Source organism: Oncorhynchus keta, chromosome 15 (assembly GCF_023373465.1).
Source record: "Oncorhynchus keta strain PuntledgeMale-10-30-2019 chromosome 15, Oket_V2, whole genome shotgun sequence".
Lineage (NCBI taxonomy): Eukaryota > Metazoa > Chordata > Actinopteri > Salmoniformes > Salmonidae > Oncorhynchus > Oncorhynchus keta.
This window is the reverse complement of record NC_068435.1, coordinates 44,134,323-44,160,278: the sequence shown is the minus strand read 5'-3', so window position 1 is coordinate 44,160,278 and position 25,956 is coordinate 44,134,323. Positions and strand designations below refer to the sequence as shown.

General features: G+C 46.6%; 4 protein-coding genes across 15 annotated transcripts in view; 3 read left to right on the top strand and 1 right to left on the bottom strand.

Moving 5' to 3' along the window:
• Positions 1-196: 196 nt before the first annotated feature.
• Positions 197-10,676, top strand: LOC118395070 (mitogen-activated protein kinase kinase kinase 20-like). The gene is made up of 11 exons (XM_052464224.1): positions 197-973; positions 2,852-2,939; positions 3,784-3,885; positions 4,134-4,199; positions 4,388-4,416; positions 4,522-4,659; positions 4,856-4,942; positions 6,749-6,823; positions 7,625-7,731; positions 8,946-9,084; positions 9,320-10,676. The coding sequence occupies exons 1-11, from the start codon at positions 815-817 to the stop codon at positions 10,151-10,153; spliced, it is 1,824 nt and encodes a 607-aa protein (XP_052320184.1). The 5' UTR covers positions 197-814; the 3' UTR covers positions 10,154-10,676.
• Positions 10,677-10,689: 13 nt separating this feature from the next.
• Positions 10,690-25,956, bottom strand: part of dnah9l (dynein, axonemal, heavy polypeptide 9 like) — a 155,518-nt gene continuing 140,251 nt past the window's right edge. For 10 of the 12 annotated variants that reach the window (XM_052464216.1, XM_052464217.1, XM_052464212.1 and 7 more), the window contains exons 20-27: positions 13,186-13,377; positions 12,959-13,078; positions 12,566-12,808; positions 12,280-12,462; positions 11,815-11,930; positions 11,602-11,714; positions 11,316-11,456; positions 10,690-11,236 (exon numbers count right to left, since the gene is read on the bottom strand). In XM_052464216.1, the coding sequence (XP_052320176.1) occupies positions 10,989-11,236; positions 11,316-11,456; positions 11,602-11,714; positions 11,815-11,930; positions 12,280-12,462; positions 12,566-12,808; positions 12,959-13,078; positions 13,186-13,377 (1,356 nt within the window). In that variant the 3' untranslated portion in view covers positions 10,690-10,988. The remainder of the gene's footprint in view (positions 11,237-11,315; positions 11,457-11,601; positions 11,715-11,814; positions 11,931-12,279; positions 12,463-12,565; positions 12,809-12,958; positions 13,079-13,185; positions 13,378-25,956) is intronic. The other 2 variants (XM_052464209.1, XM_052464208.1) reach the window with 1 other exon arrangement.
• Positions 13,598-15,976, top strand: LOC127907680 (cyclin-dependent kinase 5 activator 1-like). The gene is made up of 2 exons (XM_052464228.1): positions 13,598-14,993; positions 15,026-15,976. The coding sequence occupies exons 1-2, from the start codon at positions 14,590-14,592 to the stop codon at positions 15,537-15,539; spliced, it is 918 nt and encodes a 305-aa protein (XP_052320188.1). The 5' UTR covers positions 13,598-14,589; the 3' UTR covers positions 15,540-15,976.
• Positions 20,352-23,174, top strand: LOC127907679 (cyclin-dependent kinase 5 activator 1-like). The gene is made up of 3 exons (XM_052464226.1): positions 20,352-20,781; positions 21,125-21,582; positions 21,615-23,174. Exons 1-3 carry the CDS (start codon positions 20,713-20,715, stop codon positions 22,126-22,128), a joined length of 1,041 nt encoding a protein of 346 aa, XP_052320186.1. The 5' UTR covers positions 20,352-20,712; the 3' UTR covers positions 22,129-23,174.

Sequence of the window (25,956 nt, the reverse complement as noted above, 5' to 3'; positions counted from 1 at the left end):
TGATTTGGTCACTGTTTTTGTCCGTGAAAGTGATGTCACCCTCTCTGTCCCCAGTTGATGATGTCGTTCCTGGTTGGCCGTGTCACCATGGTCATTCCAGACTGGTGATGTGACTGTCCCCCTCATTCCTGGTGTATGTGGTGGGAGTGTGTTTTTAGTTGCTGAGTGAGTAAGAGATAGGGTTGGTTGTCAGGCTAGAGAATAATCGTTCTCTAGCCCTGTGTCTGACGTGTGTGTGTGCGCGTGTGTGTGTCTGACCTGTATGTGTGTGTCTGACCTGTGTGTGTGTGTGTGTGTCTGACCTGTGTGTGTGTGTGGGTCTGACCCCCGTGTGTGTTCTGACCCCCGTGTGTGTTTTGTATAGAAGCAATGATCCCATGCATTCTCTGGATGCCAGCAACCTTATTTGACCTGACAGCAAGAGGTCACACACAGAGCATCCACCCGTACATACACTGGGAAAGAAGAGAACAGGCAGGCGAGCAGAATGTGATTAACGCACACTCACACACTCTAATCTCTCGCTCTCTTTCTCGATCCAAGTGTGTGTGTTCTGTAGTCTCACCACAGGGTGTCGCCTCAGCACCTGGCCTGACCGAGGGAGTGAATGAGCTCTTTCTACATTTACAGAGAGGCTCTCTGCGGTCTCTCTTTTCATTCTCTCGCTCCCGGAGTCCATTCTGCTATCGGGTGTGTGTGATCAAACGTGTTCTCCCTCCTACCTTTTCTCTCTTTCTCTCCGTTCCGTATCTCTCAGTTTGCTCTGTTTACTCAGAGCGGCTGTCGTCGAAGTGTGTGTGCGCGCCAGTATGCCATGTCGTCTCTGAGTTCGTCGTTTGTCCAGATAAAACATGAGGACCTGCGGTTCTATGAGAACTGTGGAGGGGGCAGCTTTGGGAGTGTCTACCGAGCACACTGGATATCTCAGGATAAAGAGGTTGCTGTGAAGAAACTACTCAAGATCGAGACTGAGGTAAGACACACACACACACACGCACAGTCTCACACACAGTCTCACCCACACACACACAGTCTCACACACACACACACACACACACACACACACACACACACACACACACACACACACACACACACACGCACAGTCTCACACACACACACGCACACCCTCAAGCGATTTGGTATGCCTTTCCTCCATGCCAGCCGTTTTGATTTGAGAGCTCTCCTGTTTTCTCTCCAGTTGCTTGTGTGTTGATCTTGGTTTCAACATTACCTCTCCTCTTCCTCTCATTGTGGAGTACAGTATTGGTTTATAACACAGGCTACACCCATTGTGTGAGATAAGGTATGGGCTAGCTGTCTCTTAGGTGTGTGTATTTTACCCTCTTGTGTACATACTAAAGTTCAGTGATTCCTGACCAAATTCTGGGTGATGGACATGGCCCTCCTTTTCTTCTTCCCCGTTGGCCCTCACAATGAACAAAACACTCTATCCTGCCACATCCCAGTCTGAAGTTGTGACCCAGTATAAATTGGTTCCCGACCCGGCAGAAAACCATGTTGTGGGTTATACAGTGACCTGGCAGTGACACTGTCACTGACTTCATCCCTCGAGGGCTGAATAACTGTTAGTATATATATATGCTGGCTGGGGTGCTGCCGATCACATGCCCACGCACAAACGCGTGCCTGAAAAACAGACACATGTACGCGTGCACATACTCTGCAGGAATTTTTGATTTGAGAAACTCTAGCGTTGATGTTTGATAAAAAAATAAATAAAAAAAAACGTCTGGATCCTGTCAGATGATCGTCCTTCATGACTATCCAGTACGGGGCTGATTTTCTCAGTTGTTTTGTGTTCGAGACGTGGCCTGTTAGGGAGTGGATTGATTGCGTGTTTGCCGTGTCGACGTTGTGTTCCTAGGTGCTCTGACCCAAACCTTTTTAGTGTGAAGAAGTTCATACACTGCACAGACGCGGAGCAGAAGGGGCTTTTCTGTACAACCCTCAGATTGCTTAGATCAAATGTAACAGTATGCATGTCGTAGAATTAAGAATTAGACACTGCAATTTAGTAGGACTTCTACTTTTTATTTTATTTTTCATTGTTTCACCTTTTATTTAACCAAGTTGGCTAGTTGAGAACAAGTTCTCATTTACAACTGGCCAAGATAAAGCAAAGCAGTGCGACACAAACAACAACACAGACTTACACATGGAATAAACAAACATACAGTCAATAACAGTAGGAAAAGTCTATATACAGTGTGTGCAAATGAGGTGAGATAAGGGAGGTAAGACAATAAATAGTCCGTGGTGACGAAGTAATTACAATATAGCAATTAAAAACTGGAGTGATGGATGTGCAGAAGATGAATGTGCAAGGAGAGATAGTGGGGTGCAAAGGAGCAAGATAAATACATACAGTGTGGGGGATGAGGTAGTTGGATGGGCTGTTTACAGATGTGCTATTTACAGGTGCAGTGATCTGTGACCTGCTCTGACAGCTGGTGCTTAAAGTTAGTGAGGGAGGTAAGAGTCTCCAGCTTCAGTGAGTTCGTTCCAGTCATTGGCAGCAGAGAACTGGAAGGAAAGGCGGCCAAAGGAGTAATTGGCTTTTGGGGTGACCAGTGAAATATACCTGCTGGAATGCGTGCTACGGGTGGGTGTAGCATCACCAGTGAGCGGAGATAAGGCGGGGCTTTACCTAGCAAAGACTTGTAGATGACCTGGAGCCAGTGGGTTTGTCGACGAGTATGAAGTGAGGGCCATCCAACGAAAACGTACAGGTCGCAGTGGTGGGTAGTGCTCTGACTGTAAGTTAAATACTGTGCATACATTCTCACTCTCTCTCCTCCCTACCAACTCTTCACCCCCCTCTCTCCAGGCTGAGATACTGAGTAGCCTCAGTCATAAGAACATTATTCAGTTCTATGGCGCCGTACTGGAGTCCCCCAACTATGGCATCGTCACAGGTCAGTGTGTGTTTGTGTGTTTCCTTATACACATTCTAATGGACATGGAACCGTAGGTCCAGGATCAACATTTAGGTTACTGAGTGTGTGTGTGTGTGTGTGCTGAGTTTCCTGGCAGGACATTTGTAACTTAACCCAGGATGTTTTTATGTGTGTTCACTCCATGTGGTCATATGGTTGTTATCAGCTCTGTGACAGCACTGCCCATATGACTTACAGAACACACTACCCAGTGTGTGTGTGTGTGTGTGTGTGTGTGTGTGTGTGTGTGTGTGTGTGTGTGTGAGCCTGATGTGCTAAGCTGTGTTTGACGTTTCTCAAGTCGTTGTGATAAATGAGTTCAGGTTGTGAGTGACAGGAGGCTGCAGAAATAACCCTGTTCTCTCTGTGTGTGTGTGTGTGTGTGATATTTATGTCTGTGTGTTTATTATGCACTACACGGTACTGTATATTTCATGTAAACTGTCCTTGGATTCTAGAGACATTATGTTAGACACACTCCAGTTATTATTTAGCTTTTCCTGTCGAAAAACAATATCCTAAGTATAAATACAGCAATATATACACAGTAATAAATACAGTGATATAAATACAGTAATATATACACACTTAAGGGTAAAAAAAAAAACAAGTTCTGAATAAAATATATATATATATATGTTTTTAAACAACTGCAATCTTCAAGGAGATGATCTGGTGTGATGTCATCGGCCTCCATCTCACTTGAGGAACAATAGAGGAACATAACAGGAAGGGTCCACCAAAAGAGAGAGGCCGACGACATCACGTTCTCTCCAGTCGGAGAACCCTGGGTTATAGTGTGTGTTGTGATCTCCTCTTTCAGAGTATGCGGGCGGAGGTTCTCTGTATGAGTACCTCTCCAGTGAACAGAGTGAGGAGATGGACATGGAACAAATCATGACCTGGGCCATGGAGATAGCCAAAGGTAAGGCCAGAGAGATAGATTGACCCATGTTTTACGTTCTCCCGTACCTAGAGAAACCTTAGCATGCTAATTAAGCCCTTTGGTACAGTTCTGTCTTCCCTAAAGGCAATAGGGGGGCATATTCTCATCTGGTGTGAGGATCAGTGACTTGTTTGGAGACTGGTAGCCATTGTTTAGCCGAGTTGTCAACAGTTTGCTGGTCTGTTATTGGTTCGTGGCTGAGGACGTTTAATGTTTCTGTCCAATAGGAATGCACTATCTTCACTCGGAAGCGCCGGTCAAAGTCATTCACAGAGACCTCAAGTCGCGAAACGGTAACCAAATGCACACGCACTCCGCAACCAAACGTATATCTACCCACCAGGACATTCAACATTGCACACACTACTGCCGCTACTTAATCGTTTTCAGACGTGAACTAATGGCTATAGCTTCATACAAACATCACAAGAAGAACCCCCCCCACTTGTGAACTCACTCAACTCTTTGTGTCTCAATACAGTGGTGCTGACTGCAGACAAAGTGCTCAAGGTACAGTAGGGATAACTGACAATCGTTGTATGCTCCACTCATCCATCCTTGATTATTTTGAAACCAAGTGTCCCAATGCCGTCTCTCTCCCCGGTCTGTTGTCAGATCTGTGATTTTGGAGCGTCTAAGTTCCAGTCCCACACCACCCACATGACAGTGGTGGGCACCTTCCCCTGGATGGCCCCAGAAGTCATACAGAGCCTACCTGTGTCAGAGACCTGTGATACCTACTCCTACGGCGTGGTGTGTGTGCGGGAGGGGAAGCATCTAATATTTTCTATTTCAAGTGGCTTTTCAGGAGAATATGTCCTGTATCATTGTGTGTGTGTGTGTGTGTGTGTGTGTGTGTGTGTGTGTGTGTGTGTGTGTGTGTGTGTGTGTGTGTGTGTGTGTGTGTGTGTGTGTGTGTGTGTGTGTGTGTGTGTGTGTGTGTGACCAGGTGCTATGGGAGATGCTGACACGGGAGGTTCCGTTTAAAGGCTTCGAGGGGCTGCAGGTGGCTTGGCTGGTGGTGGAGAAACAAGAGGTACAGACACTCATTCTCACACACACACACACACACACACACGCCCAAAGACACACACACACACACACACGCCCAAAGACACATTGTTCTGATTTCGGATTAGTTGAGAGCTTCAAAGGGGCTCAGTTTCACTCATTAAATAAAAGACGGTCATATGCACTACCGAACATAAAACAAACACGCAAAGCACTGAACGAGCAACACGCACAGAGCTGGAGTAACAACGTGATTCTCTCATGCTTTCCGCTGTGAGGAGGGTAAGGGGTATTTTTAGGGTTGATGTCAGCTCTCTGCTCTTGTAAGGCATGGATACTCTGCTGTGGAGCTAGGCCAGGACCTGTAGTTTTACTGTGTGTGTGTGTGTGGTGTGTGTGTGTGTGTGTGTGTTTGTTTCGGGGGGTTATACTCCATGCTTAATTTGTAAATCGGAAGGTGCAGTAACTAAAAGGAAGTTGCAGTAACTAAAAGTGTATGGGGGGCATTTGCTTTCCAACCTGTGTTTTCCCACAATTGTATCTGAAATATTGTGAAAGGCCTGTTTTGTCTGCATGCTGTTCATTGACAGATTTGCAGTGTGTTCCCGACTGTAGGCTATGCCTTGTTATTGGGCTGCACACAATCCACAGCCAGGCTTTTCATATTTTTTTTAATAAGCTATTGATCGGCTGTGGCTAAATTATAGACCTTCTCTTGGTGTTGTATTCTGAATTATTTCAGTGGATCTCACTCTAGTTGCGTGAGAGATTCAGGCCCGCTTCTGTCTCTCACCACCGCAACGGCCACGATTTGGTCTGTCTCTAGGCTACCATGTTGCTCAAACCGTCAACCCGGGCCGACCCAACGCCAATCACTTCTTGGAATATCAGGCATGTTTTCACATTACGTTTTTTTTTTAGGTGGCAGGAGAATTACAGAGAAGGCAACTCCAATTAACACTGGTTGCTTTTATTGGAGTTTTTAACATTGCAAATAGAGAAAATGATTCTTCATGCCAGGAGAGGTACCAGATCCGGGCAAATAGGTTCCCGGAATGAAAACAGTCCAAAACTGAGAAGTGCCAGATCATGTTCCTCAAATGAAGCACTGGTTATACTGTGTGTTTGTGCGTGCGCAAGTGTGGAAGGGGCTTCAAACTGTGTCTGTATTCCAGTAATAGTGTGCTGCCCTGTCACCCATAGAGATCTGAGAACATGACTCCTGAGTATCCCAGCGTGCTTTTGGATGAGGTCCAATAGTAGGCCCTAAATAACCAGAGAGAGAGGAGTGGAGGGGGGCGGGTGACTATTATACTAACCGTTACTGAGAGAGATTTATTTCCATTTTAAACCCCCCCAGAGTAAACTGTTTCCATATCCCCCTGCCCTTCTCAGTGGATGTATCCTGTAACCCTGGTCCTCCAGTAACCCCCAAACGGTGGACCGTTTCATTGTAGTCCTTGACAAACACACCACATTCAACTCTTTGAGGCCTTGATGATTATTTGACTAGTTGAATCAGGTGTGCTTTTTCTCAGGGTTACACTAAAAAGGTATATACTGCTGGGGCTACTGGAAACGCTGCTATAACCTGTTACTATGTACTGCCCCTCCCCACCCCCCTGCCTCTTACTGGAATGTAGTAAAGGCACAGTTAGCATTATGCTGTAACTGATGGGTCACTGGTTAAACTCCCTGCTGATCAGGGACTGTGTCCCCTCTTAAGACAACATTTTAAATGGGGGAGCCGCCACATTTCCTACTTCATATTGTGAGTGTGTTCCTATGGATGTAAGATTCCACTGAGTGTGTGTGTGTGTGTGTGTTCCAGAGGCTGACCATCCCCACCAGTTGTCCGCCTAGCTTCGCTGACCTGATGAAGAAGTGCTGGCAGGCCGAACCAAAGGTGAGAGGGCAAAGGTCAGGGCTATCACACAATCTCCACATCTGGCTCCCGAGACTCCAAATCCTGCACACCCGATACACTGAGTGTATAAAACATTAGGAACACCCTCCTAATATTGAGTTCCACCCCTTTTTGCCCTCAGAACAGCTTCAATTCATCGGGGCATGGACTCTACAAGGTGTTGAAAGCGTTCCACAGGGATGCCGGCCCATGTTGACTCCAATGCTTCCCACAGTTATGTTGAGTTGGCTGGATGTCCGTTGGGTGGTGGACCATTATTGATACACAGGGAAACTGTTGAGCATAAACACCCGGCAATGTTGCAGTTCTTGACACACTCAAACTGGTGCGCCTGACACCTACTACCAAACCCTGTTCAAAGGCACTTCAATCTTTTGCCTTGCCCATTCACCCTCTGAATGGCACACATACACAATCCATGTCTCAGTTGTCTCAAGGCTTAGAAATCCTTCTTTAGCCTGTCTCCTCCCCTTCATCTACACTGATTGAAGTGAATTTAATAGGGGACATCAATAAGGGATCATAGATTTCACCTGGATTCAAACGGTCAGTCCATATCATGGAAAGAGCCGTGTAGTTCTCCAGGGCCAGAGTTGGACACCCCAGCAGCTGGTCTTGAACTTAAGACCCTGTGCTCTCAAGGCTAGCTCATTATGAACTGTTACAGAAGCCTGAACTGTCGATAAAGTCCTAATGTGCTAACTTGGCAGTGGTCATACTACAATTAAATTTGAGTCATATCTGAAAGATATCAAAAGTGTGTGTGTGTGTGTTTTCTAGGAGCGTCCAGTGTTTAAGCAGGTGTTGGGGACTCTGGAGACCATGTCTAAAGACAGCAGACTACCAGAACAGTGTAACTCCTTCCTACACAACAAGGACCAGTGGAGGTACTATTAACATTTGTGTGCGTGGGACTCTGTTTCAAACGTGTGTGTGTGTGTGTGTGTGTGTGTGTGTGTGTGTGTGTGTGTGTGTGTGTGTGTGTGTGTGTGTGTGTGTGTGTGTGTGTGTGTGTGTGTGTGTGTGTGTGTGTGTGTGTGTGTGTGTGTGTGTGTGTGTGTAATGTATGTGATATGCAGGTGGTACAGTAAGCACAGTCTGGATTGTTTAAGCTCCATCTTTCTGCAGCCAGACACGGGACAAAGAGCAGCTCTCACTGTATACACTCACAACCTAACAAGAGGCCCCTGTGTGTGTGTGTGTGTGTGTGTGTGTGTGTCTCAGGAGAGAAGCTGAATGCATGACCCTGCTGGCTCGTTGGCTTTAGTCTATAATAAGACTCTGGAAGCTATCCATGTAGGAGATTCCTCTACTTAGCCTGTTTCCACCAGAGAGAGAGTTCACAAAAGAAGCATATAGGGGGGCAGCTAGAAGCCAAGTATGGGAAAAACAGGGGAGGAGGCGCTGTGTAGAGAGAGGCAGAAATGTAAAGAGCGCACTTGAAATGTAAAAACTGAGCAGGAGAGAAGAGGGACCGAAGAGAGACGACGAGGAGGAGGAGGGGGGGTGACAGATTCTGTTTGTGTTTGACATGAGTGTGGCAAGCTAATCAATTATGAGGGAGGTATGGAGAATGGGTGGAAAGATCTGGGAGAGAGAGAGAGAGGGGGGGGATCGAGGGGAAAAGGGAGGGTTAGTGATCGAGGGAGGGGAAACATTGAGGGCTTTAAGAGGTGGAGAGAAGTAGGGATAGAGAGAGAGGTAAGAAGTGGGACTGGGGGTTGGGGAGGAGTTTAAAGAGAGGGAAAAGTTTAGGGGGAGGGACATATGTCCTTGCGTCAGATGTCTGTGTTTATTTAGGTGCTGTGAGAGCTGCTGGTGCTTGCGTGTGTGAGCGAGAGGGAGGAAGAACATTCCATTATGGCCCTTCAAGTCATAGACTAAACAGTGCCACATGCTGGAATAAACAGGCAGTACTAGACAACTGCTAGGCTTCAGATTACAGGGCTTCCAAAACAGAAACTAGATCCCCGTACTGCTTACCTTGATAATAGTTTACTAAGCCACTGCCCCCAGATTCCAACATGAGCATTGATGACCAGATATCAATGGAAGTGAAGGGACATGGGCATACGAGTAACAGTTGCTTTCCTCTCTGTAGGTGTGAGATAGATGCCACGTTGGAGAGGTTGCGGAGGCTGGAGAGAGACCTGAGTAGCAAAGAGAAGGAGCTGGAGGAGAGAGAGCTGAGGCTGAGACTGTGGGAGGAGAGACTGATGGAGAGGTCCAATGTCACCCCTGTGAGTAGTCTACATGTTTGGCCGGGTTTCAATGACCATGACGCTTCGTTCATGAACATTTTCTATTTGTTTTACAACCTTATGCGATTTAAATGTTAGAAACAGTCATGTTGTATGGTGTCAAAGCCCCGCATCCCTAGAGTAACAATGAATTCATAAAGAGTGGTGAGGGATGACATCTGGGTTGTGTTCAACTGCCCCGTCCCCCCCGTCACCATCTCTTTCTCTCTTTCAGTTCTTCTCCCCCATAGCATCAGGCGTCAGCTCAGAGTCGTTCTTCCGTTCTCAATCTCAGGAGTCCAACAGCGCCAAGATATCCTGCCTTATCAGAACCCTCAGCAACGGAGAGAGGGAGAGGGGTGTGGAGGGAGGGATAGACAGGGGGATAGGGGGGTTCCAGTCCATGATTAGGGGCTTCTCAAGCAGTCTTGGGGAGACGGATGGGGATGGAGGGATAGAGGTAAACTGGGGGGAGAGAGAGAAGGAGAGGGGGACGGAGGGAGGGATAGAAGGGGGTCGGCTGGAGCTAGGGGAAGGGGGTCGGCTGCAAATCATGCTAAAGGGCTTCCAGGGTGGGATTGGAGAGATAGATGGGGAGACTGAGAGGGAAGAGAGGGGATGGGGGGAGACTGGGAGACAAGAGGGATGGAGGGAGGTAACAAAGGAGGAGAGGGTGGAGGGAGGGAGGATACAGTCCATGTTTAGGGAGCTGAGTGGGGGGAGTATGGTTGGGTTTGGGGATGTGCTCTCTCTGGATGATATGGGGGGGATAGAGAGGATAGGGGACATGGATATGAATATGAACATGGGGGAGATATGTGACCTTGGGGGGGTAGGGGTCAGGGGTGACATGGCTAATGTTGGGGTCATAAGTCATAAGGTCAGGAGTGAGTTAGGGGTCAGAGGTCAGGGGGTGCGGTCGGGGGTACAGGTGAGCATGCGGACCACATCCAATCAGAACTCTTCTAAGACCTGTAGCGTGCGACATGGAACCAAAATCAATATGGCCGCCGCGACGCTGGACATGAACATGATGGACCTGGGCTGGTCTGACGACGACAGTGACTAGGGGAACACACAAACACAATTGTATTTTTTAAATTGAAGCCAAATGTATACACGCCCCTGTGTGTGAGGACTGTGGGGCATAATAGTGAAGAATTATGAGCAGTGTGGATTTCCCGCTGCTAACTGTCATGTTGTTCTGGGCCCGGTTTCCCAAAAGCATCGTAATAAGCTCATCGTTAGAACTATGGGATCCTATGCTTGTAATGATGAACTTAGCCTGAAGCTGCTTTTTTTGGGGGAAATCGTGCCCATTGAAGCTTTTAAAGTGACATGTAAATGATGTGCCATATTAACAAGTGTTACATAGACCATAGAGCACTTGAACACCACTCATTAGTTGAGGCTAGGCCTTTGTAAAGGGTACCATCCAATGTTTTCTGCTTTTCGACTTGTACACTTGTTAGACGATACAGTTGATTTGTTCAAAATACTAAGCTTTGAAATAATGGGTTCTTACTGTGATCAAATGTGTGAAACTATTTTGCAGCTTGTACTGTTGTTTTTCAATAAATTCAGAAAAAGTACAGATTTTCATTTTTATTTCTATTCTTACTAAGTCATATGAATAAAATTTCCAAATGCTTTATACATTTTCATATAGCTTTCAGGTGCTAAAACGGTACTATACAAATGTATTTTTCTATTTCAATAGCAACATCAAACCTGGTTTGAGGGATTATGTAGCAACACATACATATATTTTACATAAAATACCTTCTCTCACACTTAGCAACATAATGCAGAAAATACACACCCTACAAATAGCGAATTGAAAAACGACCTTGCTTCTTCCCAGCCAGTACCCACTTGTCTGGTCTCCCCCCTAACCCTTACCTCTACACACTGAGCAGCAGGGCCACCCCAGCCAGTACCCACTTGGCTGGTCTCTCTCTGGTCTTGAGGCTAAAGGTCCAGACATAAGTGGTTCCTCTCAGCTTGGTCTTGTACAGGGGACACTCGTAGATGTTACGCGTCTCCTGTCTGTCGTTCGGTACTGCTCGGACTGAGATGACTGGCATGGAGGGGGTTAACTCCTTCAGACGAGCCTCCGCGATCACCCCACCCTGAGTGTCCCATCTTGCACCTGGGGGAGAAAGAGGGGAAGGGTGAAGATAAATGAACTAGGATGTAGGTGTTCATGAGAAGGGGAGACGAGTGTTTACCTTCCATGTACAGTCCGTATACGTATACTCCCTCTCTGGCTGGCTGGTTGAACTCTTCCTTAAATTTCTTAGTCACATCCACAGTCAGGTTCATCTTATCTAACGGCCACTCATTCTTACGAGCCAGAGACTGCATCACCGCTGGAGGTGAGAGAGGGAAATTTGAGGAAATCATTCCACTGAACAGAGAATACCAACGAGGCAACTGACATTCACATCATAAGTGGGTAATGTAATTAGAAGTGGTAGGGTATGTTGTTTCTAGGGGGATGTGTGCGTTTGTTGCCTGTTAAGAAGGACTGTGGGTTAAAGAGTCCAGACAGCCAGATGACGGTGGGTAGAGCCAGGTCCTGTGTCCAGCTGTCCAGCTCTCTACAGCGCAGCAACACGTCATTATACCTGGTAAACACACACATGCACACACACACACACACACACATAGCATCACATCATCTTACGTACACGTTGGGGCAGTGGGAGAGTACACCCAGTGACTCACCACTGGGCAAGGCTGTAAGTGGAGGGGTAGGCCAGTTTGGTCCAGGTGTCTGGGACGTTATCAAAGAACAGAGCTGCCTGGATCTGCTCCATCTCTGAGGAGATCGCCAGCTCACCCTGAACGGAGAAAAACACAGCGCTGTCATGAGCCAAAACTACCCATTCGCCATTATGTCTTCCATCAGTCCTAGTCTAATTTACCAGCTGATCATGGGTTCCCGAGTGGCGCAGCGGTCTAAGGCACTGCATCTCATTGCAAGAGGCATCACTACAGTAACCTGGTTAGAATCCAGGCTGTATCACCGTGATTGGGAGTCCTTAGGGCGGCGCACAATTGCCCAGCGTCGTCCGGGTTTGGCCGGCGTAGGCCATCATTGTGAATAAGAATTTGTTCTTATCTGACTTGCCTAGTTAAATTAAGGTTAAATATAAATACATTTTTTTTTTCAACTAGCCCCTAACCCACCTTCAGCCCCAGGTCCAGCTCCTTCAGTGAGCGTCGTATCTCGTAGATGAGCGTGTTCATACGCTCACACTCCTGGAAGCAGACCAGGATGTATGGTGATCTCTCAGCTGTCTTAGACGTGATGTCTGACATGTTGTACTCTTCTGGAAGCTTCTCCAACACCTCGTCTAGGATGGTCTTCACCTGCAGAGAGGATGAGAGATGAGTGTGTGTGGGGTCCAGTGTGTGTGTGTGTGTGTTTAAATGTGTGTGTGCGTGTGTGTTTAAGTGTGTGTCTCTCATATACCTTCTCCTCTACGGTCTGTGAAGCCCCCTCTCCCATCACAGAGTCAGGTGACTGCAGCTCCAGCAGTGTGTGGAAGAGGTTATCAGAGGTCACCGTCAGAAACTCTATCTCTGCGTTGGGGTGTAGCCCATAATGCACCGGGCTCTCATGGGGCAGCATCTCATCTATGTAACCATGGTAACCCTGGTAGTCCAAGTTGGAGGGAACCACAAAGCCCGGAGCCAGAGCCAACTTCCTGTCAGACTGGTGGAAAGGTTGTGGGTTTCTTTGTAACATTATCATCACAATCACAAACACACACACACACACACACACACACACACACACACACACACACACACACACACACACACACACACACACACACACACACACACACACACACACACACACCTGGTTGGGCTGCATGTATTCCTCCAGGTAGGTTCTACAGAGTCTCCTGTCCCAGTCGTCTGTGATGTGACCTCCGTACATGATCTCTCCAAACAGATAGCGCAAGTCCTCCCACGGCACCTGAACACACACACACACACCAAATACATGAACAATGACTCAACATCAACATCATCAATCATCATCACTATCACCATCCTGATCACTATAACACGGTAAACAGTGACCTGTGAGTTGGCCTCCAGGTAGTTGTAGAGCACATTGACAGAGATGGTGAGGTCTCCAGTGTTAAAGGGGTATTTCCTGTTCCAACCCTGAGGACCGAACTTGCGCCTCTCAGCCACACAGGCATGAAAATAACACAGAGAGAACAGGATGGTCTTAAACTCCTGCTCTCTACTGCACTGATCCAATATATCCTAGGGAGAGAGTGATAGAGAGAGAGAAAGACAGAGAGATATTTGAGTTTGTGAGATATTGATAATATATTGGGACAGCAATTAGGGATGGGGAGGTACTTGAATTTTCAAACCGAGCTTAGTCTAGTATTGGATCAACTGTTGTATGATTTTTAAAATTCTTTAAAAAAAACACTTTGAAATGTAGCTGTACAAGCTATTATCTGAGCTACTGCTGGTTCTTATGTTGCGATTTACATGAAAAGGCAATTTACCCTACTTTTATAGCGCATTTTAAGCGAGCTCTCCAGTCAGTCCTGACATCGAAGTCGGACTGTGTGCTCCCCACTTCAAATAGCGATTATAGGCGCGCACATAATCGTTCACAGGCTAAATGCGCATTATTGGAGTAGATTGATAAAGTGAATTTATTAAAGCACAATCTAGGGGGAAGAATAGTCTGCTGGTGAACGAGATAAGCGGGAGCCTGACAGAGCTGCCAATATAATTTGACAGACCATTGAGATCCATGCAAAACACTCGCCAGATACATGTTATTCAGCCACTGAGGACAGAAATGTAACGCCGTGACGTAACAGACACTCAGAGGTTATTTCGTTTTCAATTTATTGAGCTAGGCTGTATCAAATATGAGGCAAATTCTATCACGGGGAACATCAGACTTTATTTATTTGTTTATTTATTTATTTTAGCCCACATCAAACTTATAATCTTTCACAAAATCGCCTCTATGACCTACTTCTTTATTACGACGTGGAAACTCGATTTCAGAACCTTGGACAATTCTGATGTTCACAACCATAACAGCCTTGAACTCAAAGCACTGGACAACCCGTCTTTACCTTTCAATTAACAAAGTAAATGTAGAAATATCTTTATAACTTTTTCACATATCAACTTGAAATCAGTGAGTAATATTTTTGTTTCGCTTTGGAATGTTATATTGCTCATGTTTATGAACACAGAGCACTAATGTCTATGCTTAATACTGTGATTTAGAATCTGTCCCAAATGAAACCCTGTTTCCTATTTAAAGCACTGCTTTTGACCAGACCCCTTTGGGCCACATGATCAAAAGCAGTGCACTTTATAGGGAATAGGTTGCCATTTCAGAGACAGCCAGAGCTGAGCTAGCTTGGCCAACTGAACTGATGCCATGCATTTCATTTTGCTAATATTGAAGCATTTTGTTTTCTACAGGCACTATTGACCATGGGAACCGTAATGTCTATCTCGCTCCGCAAGAAGGCAGTCCTCTTCAAAGATGGGCCGGACACTGTGGGCCACTTGATGGAAGTCCAGACCGGTAAGAGCGCAAAAGACAAGACTCTGAAGCGCTATTCACCATGGAGGTGGATTGTGAAGAAGAAGAGCTCCAAGAAGGTGCAGGCCCATGAGAACACCAACCAAAACAACATTGCCCATCTGAGTAATGAGAACCTGGAGAAGTCTCAGTCCTTCTCCAACCTGTCCACCCTCACCCTTGAGAAGTCTCAGTCCTGTGACAAGCTGTCCACCCAGGACCAAGGCACTCCAGCCATCTCCAACAACGCGGCCTCGTCGGTCGAGAAGGTCCCCTTATCCAACTCAAACACGGCCCCGACACGCCCCAGATGGTGACCGTCCAGGAACTCGACGCTCCCAGGAGGCTGGTGATGGTCCACGCTACAACCGGCGAGCTGCTGCGCTGTCTGGGTGAGTTCCTGTGCCGGCGCTACTACCGGCTCCAGGACATGTCTTCCATGGACCCGGTGCTGTGGCTGCGGGTGGTGGACCGTTATCTGCTGGACAACTGCTATCAGAGCCAGAGCTGCATCAATCCGGCCGCTGTGGTCTTCCTCTACATGCTGTGCCGCGAGGCGGTTTCCTCCGAGGTGGCCACCTTGCACGAGCTGCATGCCGTGCTGCTCACCTGCCTCTATACGACCTGCTCCTACATGGGCAACGAGATCGCCTACCCCCTGAAACCCTTCCTGGTGGACACCTGCAGGCAGACCTTCTGGATCCGCTGCATGACCATCACCAAGCTGATGAGTGTCAAGATGCTCCAGATGAACACAGACCCTAACTTCTTCTCCCAGGTGTTTTCTGACCTGAAGAACGAGAGCCAGAAGGAGGAGAAGAAGAGCCGCCTGCTCAGCGGTGTGTACAGCACTCAGTGAGGGACCGAGGGTGTAGGGGCCAGGGGAGGGCGGGTGCCAATTACAGTCTGACAATTCAAAATGGGAGGGAGGAGGATTGGTTGAGGGAGCGGGAAGAGGGTGAGCTTTGATGGGAAAAGATGATTTATAGATTTTAAGGGTTAATGTGAGGGTAAATTTGACTTGAAAGAGAACACAAATCGGTAGCTATGAATGTGTGGAGGACTGAGGCTTTAGCTTACGATCTACTATACCAGCCTACTGTCTGATGTGTGCACTTCCTACTACGGGAGGATTGGAGGCACCCTTGAGTGACTAGACTAGTGCTCACATCACACTGAGGCTGCAGCCCACCAGCCCATCTGACTGTGGGAGATGTGTACTTCCTACCACTGGAGGGAAAGAGGCACCCTTGAGTGACTGGACTAGTGCTCACATCACACTGAGGCTGCAGCCCACCAGCCTATTGTTCTGACTGTGGGAGATGTGTACTTCCACCACTGGCACCCTTGAGTGACTGGACTAGTGCTCACATCACACTGAGGCTGGCACCCTTGAGTGACTGGACTAGTGCTCACATCACACTGAGGCTGCAGCCCACCAGCCTATTGTTCTGACTGTGGGAGATGTGTACTTCCTACCACTGGAGGGAAGGAGGCACCCTTGAGTGACTGGACTAGTGCTCACATCACACTGAGGCTGCAGCCCACCAGCCCATCTGACTGTGGGAGATGTGTACTTCCTACCACTGGAGGGAAGGAGGCACCCTTGAGTGACTGGACTAGTGCTCACATCACACTGAGGCTGTAGCCCACCAGCCCATCTGACTGTGGGAGATGTGTACTTCCACCACTGGAGGTAAGGAGGCACCCTTGAGTGACTGGACTAGTGCTCACATCACACTGAGGCTGCAGCCCACCAGCCCATCTGACTGTGGGAGATGTGTACTTCCTACCACTGGAGGGAAGGAGGCACCCTTGAGTGACTGGACTAGTGCTCACATCACACTGAGGCTGCAGCCCACCAGCCCATCTGACTGTGGGAGATGTGTACTTCCTACCACTGGAGGGAAGGAGGCACCCTTGAGTGACTGGACTAGTGCTCACATCACACTGAGGCTGCAGCCCACCAGCCTATTGTTCTGACTGTGGGAGATGTGTACTTCCTACCACTGGAGGGAAGGAGGCACCCTTGAGTGACTGGACTAGTGCTCACATCACACTGAGGCTGCAGCCCACAAGCCCATCTGACTGTGGGAGATGTGTACTTCCTACCACTGGAGGTAAGGAGGCACCCTTGAGTGACTGGACTAGTGCTCACATCACACTGAGGCTGCAGCCCACCAGCCCATCTGACTGTGGGAGATGTGTACTTCCACCACTGGAGGGAAGGAGGCACCCTTGAGTGACTGGACTAGTGCTCACATCACACTGAGGCTGCAGCCCACCAGCCTATTGTTCTGACTGTGGGAGATGTGTACTTCCTACCACTGGAGGGAAGGAGGCACCCTTGAGTGACTGGACTAGTGCTCACATCACACTGAGGCTGCAGCCCACCAGCCCATCTGACTGTGGGAGATGTGTACTTCCTACCACTGGAGGGAAGGAGGCACCCTTGAGTGACTGGACTAGTGCTCACATCACACTGAGGCTGCAGCCCACCAGCCTATTGTTCTGACTGTGGGAGATGTGTACTTCCTACCACTGGAGGGAAGGAGGCACCCTTGAGTGACTGGACTAGTGCTCAGATCATGGTTGAACAGACAAGCTGCGACCCTGGCGCTTTAGACAGTGAAGTAAACACCAATGTTCCCCCTCAGCAAGAACGGGACAGTTCTAGGGGACAGGGGTTTGTTTGAGGACCATTGGTTCTGATGTATTTGAACGAACAGTATGACTGTTTTGAAATAAAATGCTTTAAATAATTTCTTAAAAACATCACATGTTGTGTCCTTATTATATTACAAATATATATTTTCCTTGTCATTTTGAGATCTTGGTGGAGATAATACTTTACGAGTGGTGGAAAAAGAACCCAATTGTCATACTTGAGTAAAAGTAAAGATACTTAATAGAAAATGACTCAAGTAAAAGTGAAAGTCACCCAGTAAAATATGACTTGAGTAAAAGTCTAAAGGTATCTGGTTTTAAATGTACTTCAGTATCAAAAGAGAAAGCAAAGTCTATATATCAAATTCCTTATATTATGCAGATGTTCTTGTTTTTATTTATTTATGGAAAGCCAGGGGCACAGTCTAACAATATTTTACAAACCAGATCAGAGGCAGTAGGGATGAGTTCTCTTAATAAGTGTATGAATTTGACTGCTTTGCTGTCCTGCCTGAGCATTGGAAATGCAAGGAGCACATATTTTCTTTCTGAATGTTGTCAAGTAGAAGTAAAAGTTAAAAAAGATATACATTCTCAAGTAAAGTACCAGTTACCATGGAAACAAAAGCTTTTCAGTGTGTGTGTCATGTTCATGCAGATTTACAGTGATATTTACACTACAAAATCAGATGTCTTAGTGTTACCCAGAGAACAGGGGCGGCAGGGTAGCCTAGCGGTTAGAGCGTTGGACTAGTAACCAAAAGGTTGCAAGTTCGAAGTCCCCGAGCTGACAAGGTACAAATCTGTCGTTCTGCCCCTGAACAGGCAGTTAACCCACTGTTCCTAGGCTGTCATTGAAAATAAGAATTTGTTCTTAACTGACTTGCCTAGTAAAATAAAGGTAATAACAGGTTGGTTTTAAATGCCTGCTCTCTACTGCCTTGACCCAATATCTCCTACAGGGAGAGAGATTTGAGTTTGTGAGATATTGATAATATATTGGGACAGCAATTAGGGATGGGGAGGTACAGTGGGGCAAAAAAGTATTTAGTCAGCCACCAATTATGCAAGTTTAAAATATGAGACAGGCCTGTAATTTTCATCATAGGTACACTTCAACTACGACAGACAAAATGAGAAAAGAAAATCCAGAAAATCACATTGTAGGATTTTTAATGAATTTATTTGCAAATTATGGTGGAAAATAAGCATTTGGTCAATAAAAAAGTTTCTCAATACTTTGTTATATACCCTTTGTTGGCAATGACAGAGGTCAAACGATTTCTGTAAGTCTTCACAAGGTTTCCACACACTGTTGCTGGTATTTTGGCCCATTCCTCCATTCAGATCTCCTCTAGAGCAGTGATGTTTTGGGGCTGTTGCTGGGCAACACGGACCGTCAACTCCCTTCAAAGATTTTATATGGGGTTGAGATCTGGAGACTGGCTAGGCCACTCCAGGACCTTGAAATGCTTCTTACGAAGCCACTCCTTCGTTGCCCGGGCGGTGTGTTTGGGATCATTGTCATGCTGAAAGACCCAGCCACGTTTCATCTTCAATGCCCTTGCTGACGGAAGGAGGTTTTCAATCAAAATCTCACGATACATGGCCCCATTCATTCTTTCCTTCACACGGATCAGTCGTGTTGGTCCCTTTGCAAAAAAACATCCCCAAAGCATGATGTTTCCAACCCCATGCTTCACAGTAGGTCTGGTGTTCTTTGGATGCAACTCGGCATTCTTTGTCCTCCAAACACGACGAGTTGAGTTTTTACCAAAAAATTATATTTTGGTTTCATCTGACCATATGACATTCTCCCAATCTTCTTCTGGATCATCCAAATGCTCTCTAGCAAACTTCAGACGGGCCTGGACATGTACTGGCTTAAGCAGGGGGACACGTCTGGCACTGCAGGATTTGAGTCCCTGGCGGCGTAGTGTGTTACTGATGGTAGGCTTTGTTACTTTGGTCCCAGCTCTCTGCAGGTCATTCACTAGGTCCCCCCGTGTGGTTCTGGGATTTTTGCTCACCGTTCTTGTGATCATTTTGACCCCACGGGGTGAGATCTTGCGTGGAGCCCCAGATCGAAGGAGATTATCAGTGGTCTTGTATGTCTTCCATTTCCTAATAATTGCTCCCACAGTTGATTTCTTCAAACCAAGCTGCCTTACCTATTGCAGATTCAGTCTTCCCAGCCTGGTGCAGGTCTACAATTTTGTTTCTGGTGTCCTTTGACAGCTCTTTGGTCTTGGCCATCGTGGAGTTTGGAGTGTGACTGTTTGAGGTTGTGGACAGGTGTCTTTTATACTGATAACAAGTTCAAACAGGTGCCATTAATACAGGTAACGAGTGGAGGACAGAGGAGCCTCTTAAAGAAGAAGTTACAGGTCTGTGAGAGCCAGAAATCTTGCTTGTTTGTAGGTGACCAAATACTTATTTTCCACCATAATTTGCAAATAAATTCATAAAAAATCCTATAATGTGATTATCTGGATTTTTTTTTTTTTTTCTGTCATAGTTGAAGGTGAATGCACCAATTTGTAAGTGCTCTGGATGTCTCTAAATGACTTAAATGTAAATGTAAGTCTACCTATGATGAAAATTACAGGCCTCTCTCATCTTTTTAAGTGGGAGAAGTTGCACAATTGGTGGTTGACTAAATACTTTTTGCCCCACTGTACTTGAATATTCAAACCGAGCTTAGTCTAGTATTGGATCAACTGTCGTATGATTTTTAAATTAAAAAAAAAACGTTTGAATTAAGTTGTATAATTTTTTATTTCAGCTACTGCTGGTTCTTATTTTGCGTTTTACATGAAAATGCAATTTAGCCTACTTTTATAGCGCATTTTAAGCGAGCTCTCCAGTCAGTCCTGACATCGAAGTCGGCCTGTATGCTCCCCACTTTAAATAGCGATTATAGGCGCGCACATAATCGTCCCCAGGCTAAATGCGCATTATTGGAGTAGATTGCTAAACGGAATTTATTAAAGCACAATTTAGGGGGAAGAATAGTCTGCTGGTGAACGAGATAAGCGGGAGCCTGACAGAGCTGCCAATATAATTTGACAGACCATTGAGATCCATGCAAAACACTCGCCAGATACATGTTATTCAGCCACTGAGGACAGAAATGTAACGCCGTGACGTAACAGACACTCAGAGGTTATTTCGTTTTCAATTTATTGAGCTGGGCTGTATCAAATATGAGGCTAATTCTATCACGGGGAACATCAGACTTTATTTATTTGTTTATTTATTTATTTTAGCCCACATGAAACTTATAATCTTTCACAAAATCGCCTCTATGATCTACTTCTTTATTACGACGTGGAAACTCGATTTCAGAACCTTGGACAATTCTGATGTTCACAACCATAACAGCCTTGAACTCAAAGCACTGGACAACCCGTCTTTACCTTTCAATTAACAAAGTAAATGTAGAAATATCTTTATAACTTTTTCACATATCAACTTGAAATCAGTGAGTAATATTTTTGTTTCGCTTTGGAATGTTATATTGCTCATGTTTATGAACACAGAGCACTAATGTCTATGCTTAATACTGTGATTTAGAATCTGTCCCAAATGAAACCCTGTTTCCTATTTAAAGCACTGCTTTTGACCAGACCCCTTTGGGCCACATGGTCAAAAGCACTGCACTTTATAGGGAATAGGATGCCATTTCAGAGACAGGCAGAGCTGAGCTAGCTTGGCCAACTGAACTGGTGACATGCATTTCATTTTGCTAAGATTGAAGCATTTTGTTTTCCACAGGCACTATTGACCATGGGAACCGTAATGTCTATCTCGCTCCGCAAGAAGGCAGTCCTCTTCAAAGATGGGCCGGACACTGTGGGCCACTTGATGGAAGTCCAGACCGGTAAGAGCGCAAAAGACAAGACTCTGAAGCGCTACTCACCATGGAGGTGGATTGTGAAGAAGAAGAGCTCCAAGAAGGTGCAGGCCCATGAGAACACCAACCAAAACAACATTGCCCATCTGAGTAATGAGAACCTGGAGAAGTCTCAGTCCTTCTCCAACCTGTCCACCCTCACCCTTGAGAAGTCTCAGTCCTGTGACAAGCTGGCCACCCTCACCCTTGAGAAGTCTCAGTCCTGTGACAAGCTGGCCACCCAGGACCAAGGCACTCCAGCCATCTCCAACAACGCGGCCTCGTCGGTCGAGAAGGTCCCCTTATCCAACTCAAACACGGCCCCGACACGCCCCAGATGGTGACCGTCCAGGAACTCGACGCTCCCAGGAGGCTGGTGATGGTCCACGCTACAACCGGCGAGCTGCTGCGCTGTCTGGGTGAGTTCCTGTGCCGGCGCTGCTACCGGCTCCAGGACATGTCTTCCATGGACCCGGTGCTGTGGCTGCGGGTGGTGGACCGTTATCTGCTGGACAACTGCTATCAGAGCCAGAGCTGCATCAATCCGGCCGCTGTGGTCTTCCTCTACATGCTGTGCCGCGAGGCGGTTTCCTCCGAGGTGGCCACCTTGCACGAGCTGCATGCCGTGCTGCTCACCTGCCTCTATACGACCTGCTCCTACATGGGCAACGAGATCGCCTACCCCCTGAAACCCTTCCTGGTGGACACCTGCAGGCAGACCTTCTGGATCCGCTGCATGACCATCACCAAGCTGATGAGTGTCAAGATGCTCCAGATGAACACAGACCCTAACTTCTTCTCCCAGGTGTTTTCTGACCTGAAGAACGAGAGCCAGAAGGAGGAGAAGAAGAGCCGCCTGCTCAGCGGTGTGTACAGCACTCAGTGAGGGACCGAGGGTGTAGGGGCCAGGGGAGGGCGGGTGCCAATTACAGTCTGACAATTCAAAATGGGAGGGAGGAGGATTGGTTGAGGGAGCGGGAAGAGGGTGAGCTTTGATGGGAAAAGATGATTTATAGATTTTAAGGGTTAATGTGAGGGTAAATTTGACTTGAAAGAGAACACAAATCGGTAGCTATGAATGTGTGGAGGACTGAGGCTTCAGCTTACGATCTACTATACCAGCCTACTGTCTGATGTGTGCACTTCCTACTACGGGAGGATTGGAGGGACCTTTGAGTGACTGGACTAGTGCTCACATCACACTGAGGCTGCAGCCCACCAGCCCATCTGACTGTGGGAGATGTGTACTTCCTACCACTGGAGGGAAGGAGGCACCCTTGAGTGACTGGACTAGTGCTCACATCACACTGAGGCAGCAGCCCACCAGCCTATTGTTCTGACTGTGGGAGATGTGTACTTCCTGCCACTGGAGGGACGGAGGCACCCTTGAGTGACTGGACTAGTGCTCACATCACACTGAGGCTGCAGCCCACCAGCCCATCTGACTGTGGGAGATGTGTACTTCCTACCACTGGGAAGGAGGCACCCTTGAGTGACTGGACTAGTGCTCACATCACACTGAGGCTGCAGCCCACCAGCCCATCTGACTGTGGGAGATGTGTACTTCCTACCACTGGAGGGAAGGAGGCACCCTTGAGTGACTGGACTAGTGCTCACATCACACTGAGGCTGCAGCCCACCAGCCCATCTGACTGTGGGAGATGTGTACTTCCTACCACTGGAGGAAGGAGGCACCCTTGAGTGACTGGACTAGTGCTCACATCACACTGAGGCTGCAGCCCACCAGCCCATCTGACTGTGGGAGATGTGTACTTCCTACCACTGGAGGGAAGGAGGCACCCTTGAGTGACTGGACTAGTGCTCACATCACACTGAGGCTGCAGCCCACCAGCCCATCTGACTGTGGGAGATGTGTACTTCCTACCACTGGAGGGAAGGAGGCACCCTTGAGTGACTGGACTAGTGCTCACATCACACTGAGGCTGCAGCCCCCACCTGACTGTGGGAGATGTGACTTCCTACCACTGGAGGGAAGGAGGCACCCTTGAGTGACTGGACTAGTGCTCACATCACACTGAGGCAGCAGCCCACCAGCCTATTGTTCTGACTGTGGGAGATGTGCACTTCCTACCACTGGAGGGAAGGAGGCACCCTTGAGTGACTGGACTAGTGCTCAGATCATGGTTGAACAGACAAGCTGCGACCCTGGTGCTTTAGACAGTGAAGTGAACACCAATGTTCCCCCTCAGCAAGAACGGGACAGTTCTAGGGGACAGGGGTTTGTTTGAGGACCATTGGTTCTGATGTATTTGAACGAACAGTATGACTGTTTTGAAATAAAATGCTTTAAATAATTTCTTAAAAACATCACATGTTGTGTCCTTATTATTTTACAAATATATATTTTCCTTGTCATTTTGAGATCTTGGTGGAGATAATACTTTACGAGTGGTGGAAAAAGAACCCAATTGTCATACTTGAGTAAAAGTAAAGATACTTAATAGAAAATGACTCAAGTAAAAGTGAAAGTCACCCAGTAAAATATGACTTGAGTAAAAGTCTAAAGGTATCTGGTTTTAAATGTACTTAAGTATCAAAAGGGAAAGCAAAGTCTATATATCAAATTCCTTATATTATGCAGATGTTCTTGTTTTTATTTATTTATGGAAAGCCAGGGGCACGGTCTAACAATATTTTACAAACCAGATTAGAGGCAGTAGGGATGAGTTCTCTTAATAAGTGTATGAATTTGACTGTTTTGCTGTCCTGCCTGAGCATTGGAAATGCATATTTTCTTTCTGAATGTTGTCAAGTAGAAGTAAAAGTAAAAAAAGATATACATTCTCAAGTAAAGTACCAGTTACCATGGAAACAAAAGCTTTTCAGTGTGTGTCATGTTCATGCAGATTTACAGTGATATTTACACTAAAAAATCAGTTGTCTTAGTGTTACCCAGAGAACAGGGGCGGCAGGGTAGCCTAGCTGTTAGAGCGTTGGACTAGTAACCGAAAGGTTGCAAGTTCGAATCCCCGAGCTGACAAGGTCATTCTGCCCCTGAACAGGCAGTTAACCCACTAGGCTGTCATTGAAAATAAGAATTTCTTCTTAACTGACTTGCCTAGTAAAATAAAGGTAATAACAGGTTGGTTTTAAATGCCTGCTCTCTACTGCCTTGACCCAATATCTCCTACAGGGAGAGAGATTTGAGATATTGATAATATATTGGGACAGCAATTAGCGATGGGGAGGTACAGTGGGGCAAAAAAGTATTTAGTCAGCCACCAATTATGCAAGTTTAAAATATGAGACAGGCCTGTAATTTTCATCATAGGTACACTTCAACTATGACAGACAAAATGAGAAAAGAAAATCCAGAAAATCACATTGTAGGATTTTTAATGAATTTATTTGCAAATTATGGTGGAAAATAAGCATTTGGTCAATAAAAAAGTTTCTCAGTACTTTGTTATATACCCTTTGTTGGCAATGACAGAGGTCAAACGATTTCTGTAAGTCTTCACAAGGTTTCCACACACTGTTGCTGGTATTTTGGCCCATTCCTCCATTCAGATCTCCTCTAGAGCAGTGATGTTTTGGGGCTGTTGCTGGGCAACACGGACCGTCAACTCCCTTCAAAGATTTTATATGGGGTTGAGATCTGGAGACTGGCTAGGCCACTCCAGGACCTTGAAATGCTTCTTACGAAGCCACTCCTTCGTTGCCCGGGCGGTGTGTTTGGGATCATTGTCATGCTGAAAGACCCAGCCACGTTTCATCTTCAATGCCCTTGCTGACGGAAGGAGGTTTTCAATCAAAATCTCACGATACATGGCCCCATTCATTCTTTCCTTCACACGGATCAGTCGTGTTGGTCCCTTTGCAAAAAAACATCCCCAAAGCATGATGTTTCCAACCCCATGCTTCACAGTAGGTCTGGTGTTCTTTGGATGCAACTCGGCATTCTTTGTCCTCCAAACACGACGAGTTGAGTTTTTACCAAAAAATTATATTTTGGTTTCATCTGACCATATGACATTCTCCCAATCTTCTTCTGGATCATCCAAATGCTCTCTAGCAAACTTCAGACGGGCCTGGACATGTACTGGCTTAAGCAGGGGGACACGTCTGGCACTGCAGGATTTGAGTCCCTGGCGGCGTAGTGTGTTACTGATGGTAGGCTTTGTTACTTTGGTCCCAGCTCTCTGCAGGTCATTCACTAGGTCCCCCCGTGTGGTTCTGGGATTTTTGCTCACCGTTCTTGTGATCATTTTGACCCCACGGGGTGAGATCTTGCGTGGAGCCCCAGATCGAAGGAGATTATCAGTGGTCTTGTATGTCTTCCATTTCCTAATAATTGCTCCCACAGTTGATTTCTTCAAACCAAGCTGCCTTACCTATTGCAGATTCAGTCTTCCCAGCCTGGTGCAGGTCTACAATTTTGTTTCTGGTGTCCTTTGACAGCTCTTTGGTCTTGGCCATCGTGGAGTTTGGAGTGTGACTGTTTGAGGTTGTGGACAGGTGTCTTTTATACTGATAACAAGTTCAAACAGGTGCCATTAATACAGGTAACGAGTGGAGGACAGAGGAGCCTCTTAAAGAAGAAGTTACAGGTCTGTGAGAGCCAGAAATCTTGCTTGTTTGTAGGTGACCAAATACTTATTTTCCACCATAATTTGCAAATAAATTCATAAAAAATCCTATAATGTGATTATCTGGATTTTTTTTCTCATTTTGTCTGTCATGGTTGAAGTCT

Excerpts from the sequence above, each read along its gene's own strand:
- LOC118395070 (XM_052464224.1), top strand. The coding sequence starts at position 815 with ATGTCGTCTCTGAGTTCGTCGTTTGTCCAGATAAAACATGAGGACCTG. Across the intron at positions 3,886-4,133 it reads GGCCATGGAGATAGCCAAAG|GAATGCACTATCTTCACTCG; the intron begins GTAAGGCCAGAG and ends TCTGTCCAATAG. Across the intron at positions 4,943-6,748 it reads TGGTGGTGGAGAAACAAGAG|AGGCTGACCATCCCCACCAG; the intron begins GTACAGACACTC and ends TGTGTGTTCCAG.
- LOC127907680 (XM_052464228.1), top strand. The coding sequence starts at position 14,590 with ATGGGAACCGTAATGTCTATCTCGCTCCGCAAGAAGGCAGTCCTCTTC. Across the intron at positions 14,994-15,025 it reads GCCCCGACACGCCCCAGATG|GCTGGTGATGGTCCACGCTA; the intron begins GTGACCGTCCAG and ends CGCTCCCAGGAG.
- LOC127907679 (XM_052464226.1), top strand. The coding sequence starts at position 20,713 with ATGTTCACAACCATAACAGCCTTGAACTCAAAGCACTGGACAACCCGT. Across the intron at positions 20,782-21,124 it reads TTTACCTTTCAATTAACAAA|GCACTATTGACCATGGGAAC; the intron begins GTAAATGTAGAA and ends TGTTTTCCACAG. Across the intron at positions 21,583-21,614 it reads GCCCCGACACGCCCCAGATG|GCTGGTGATGGTCCACGCTA; the intron begins GTGACCGTCCAG and ends CGCTCCCAGGAG.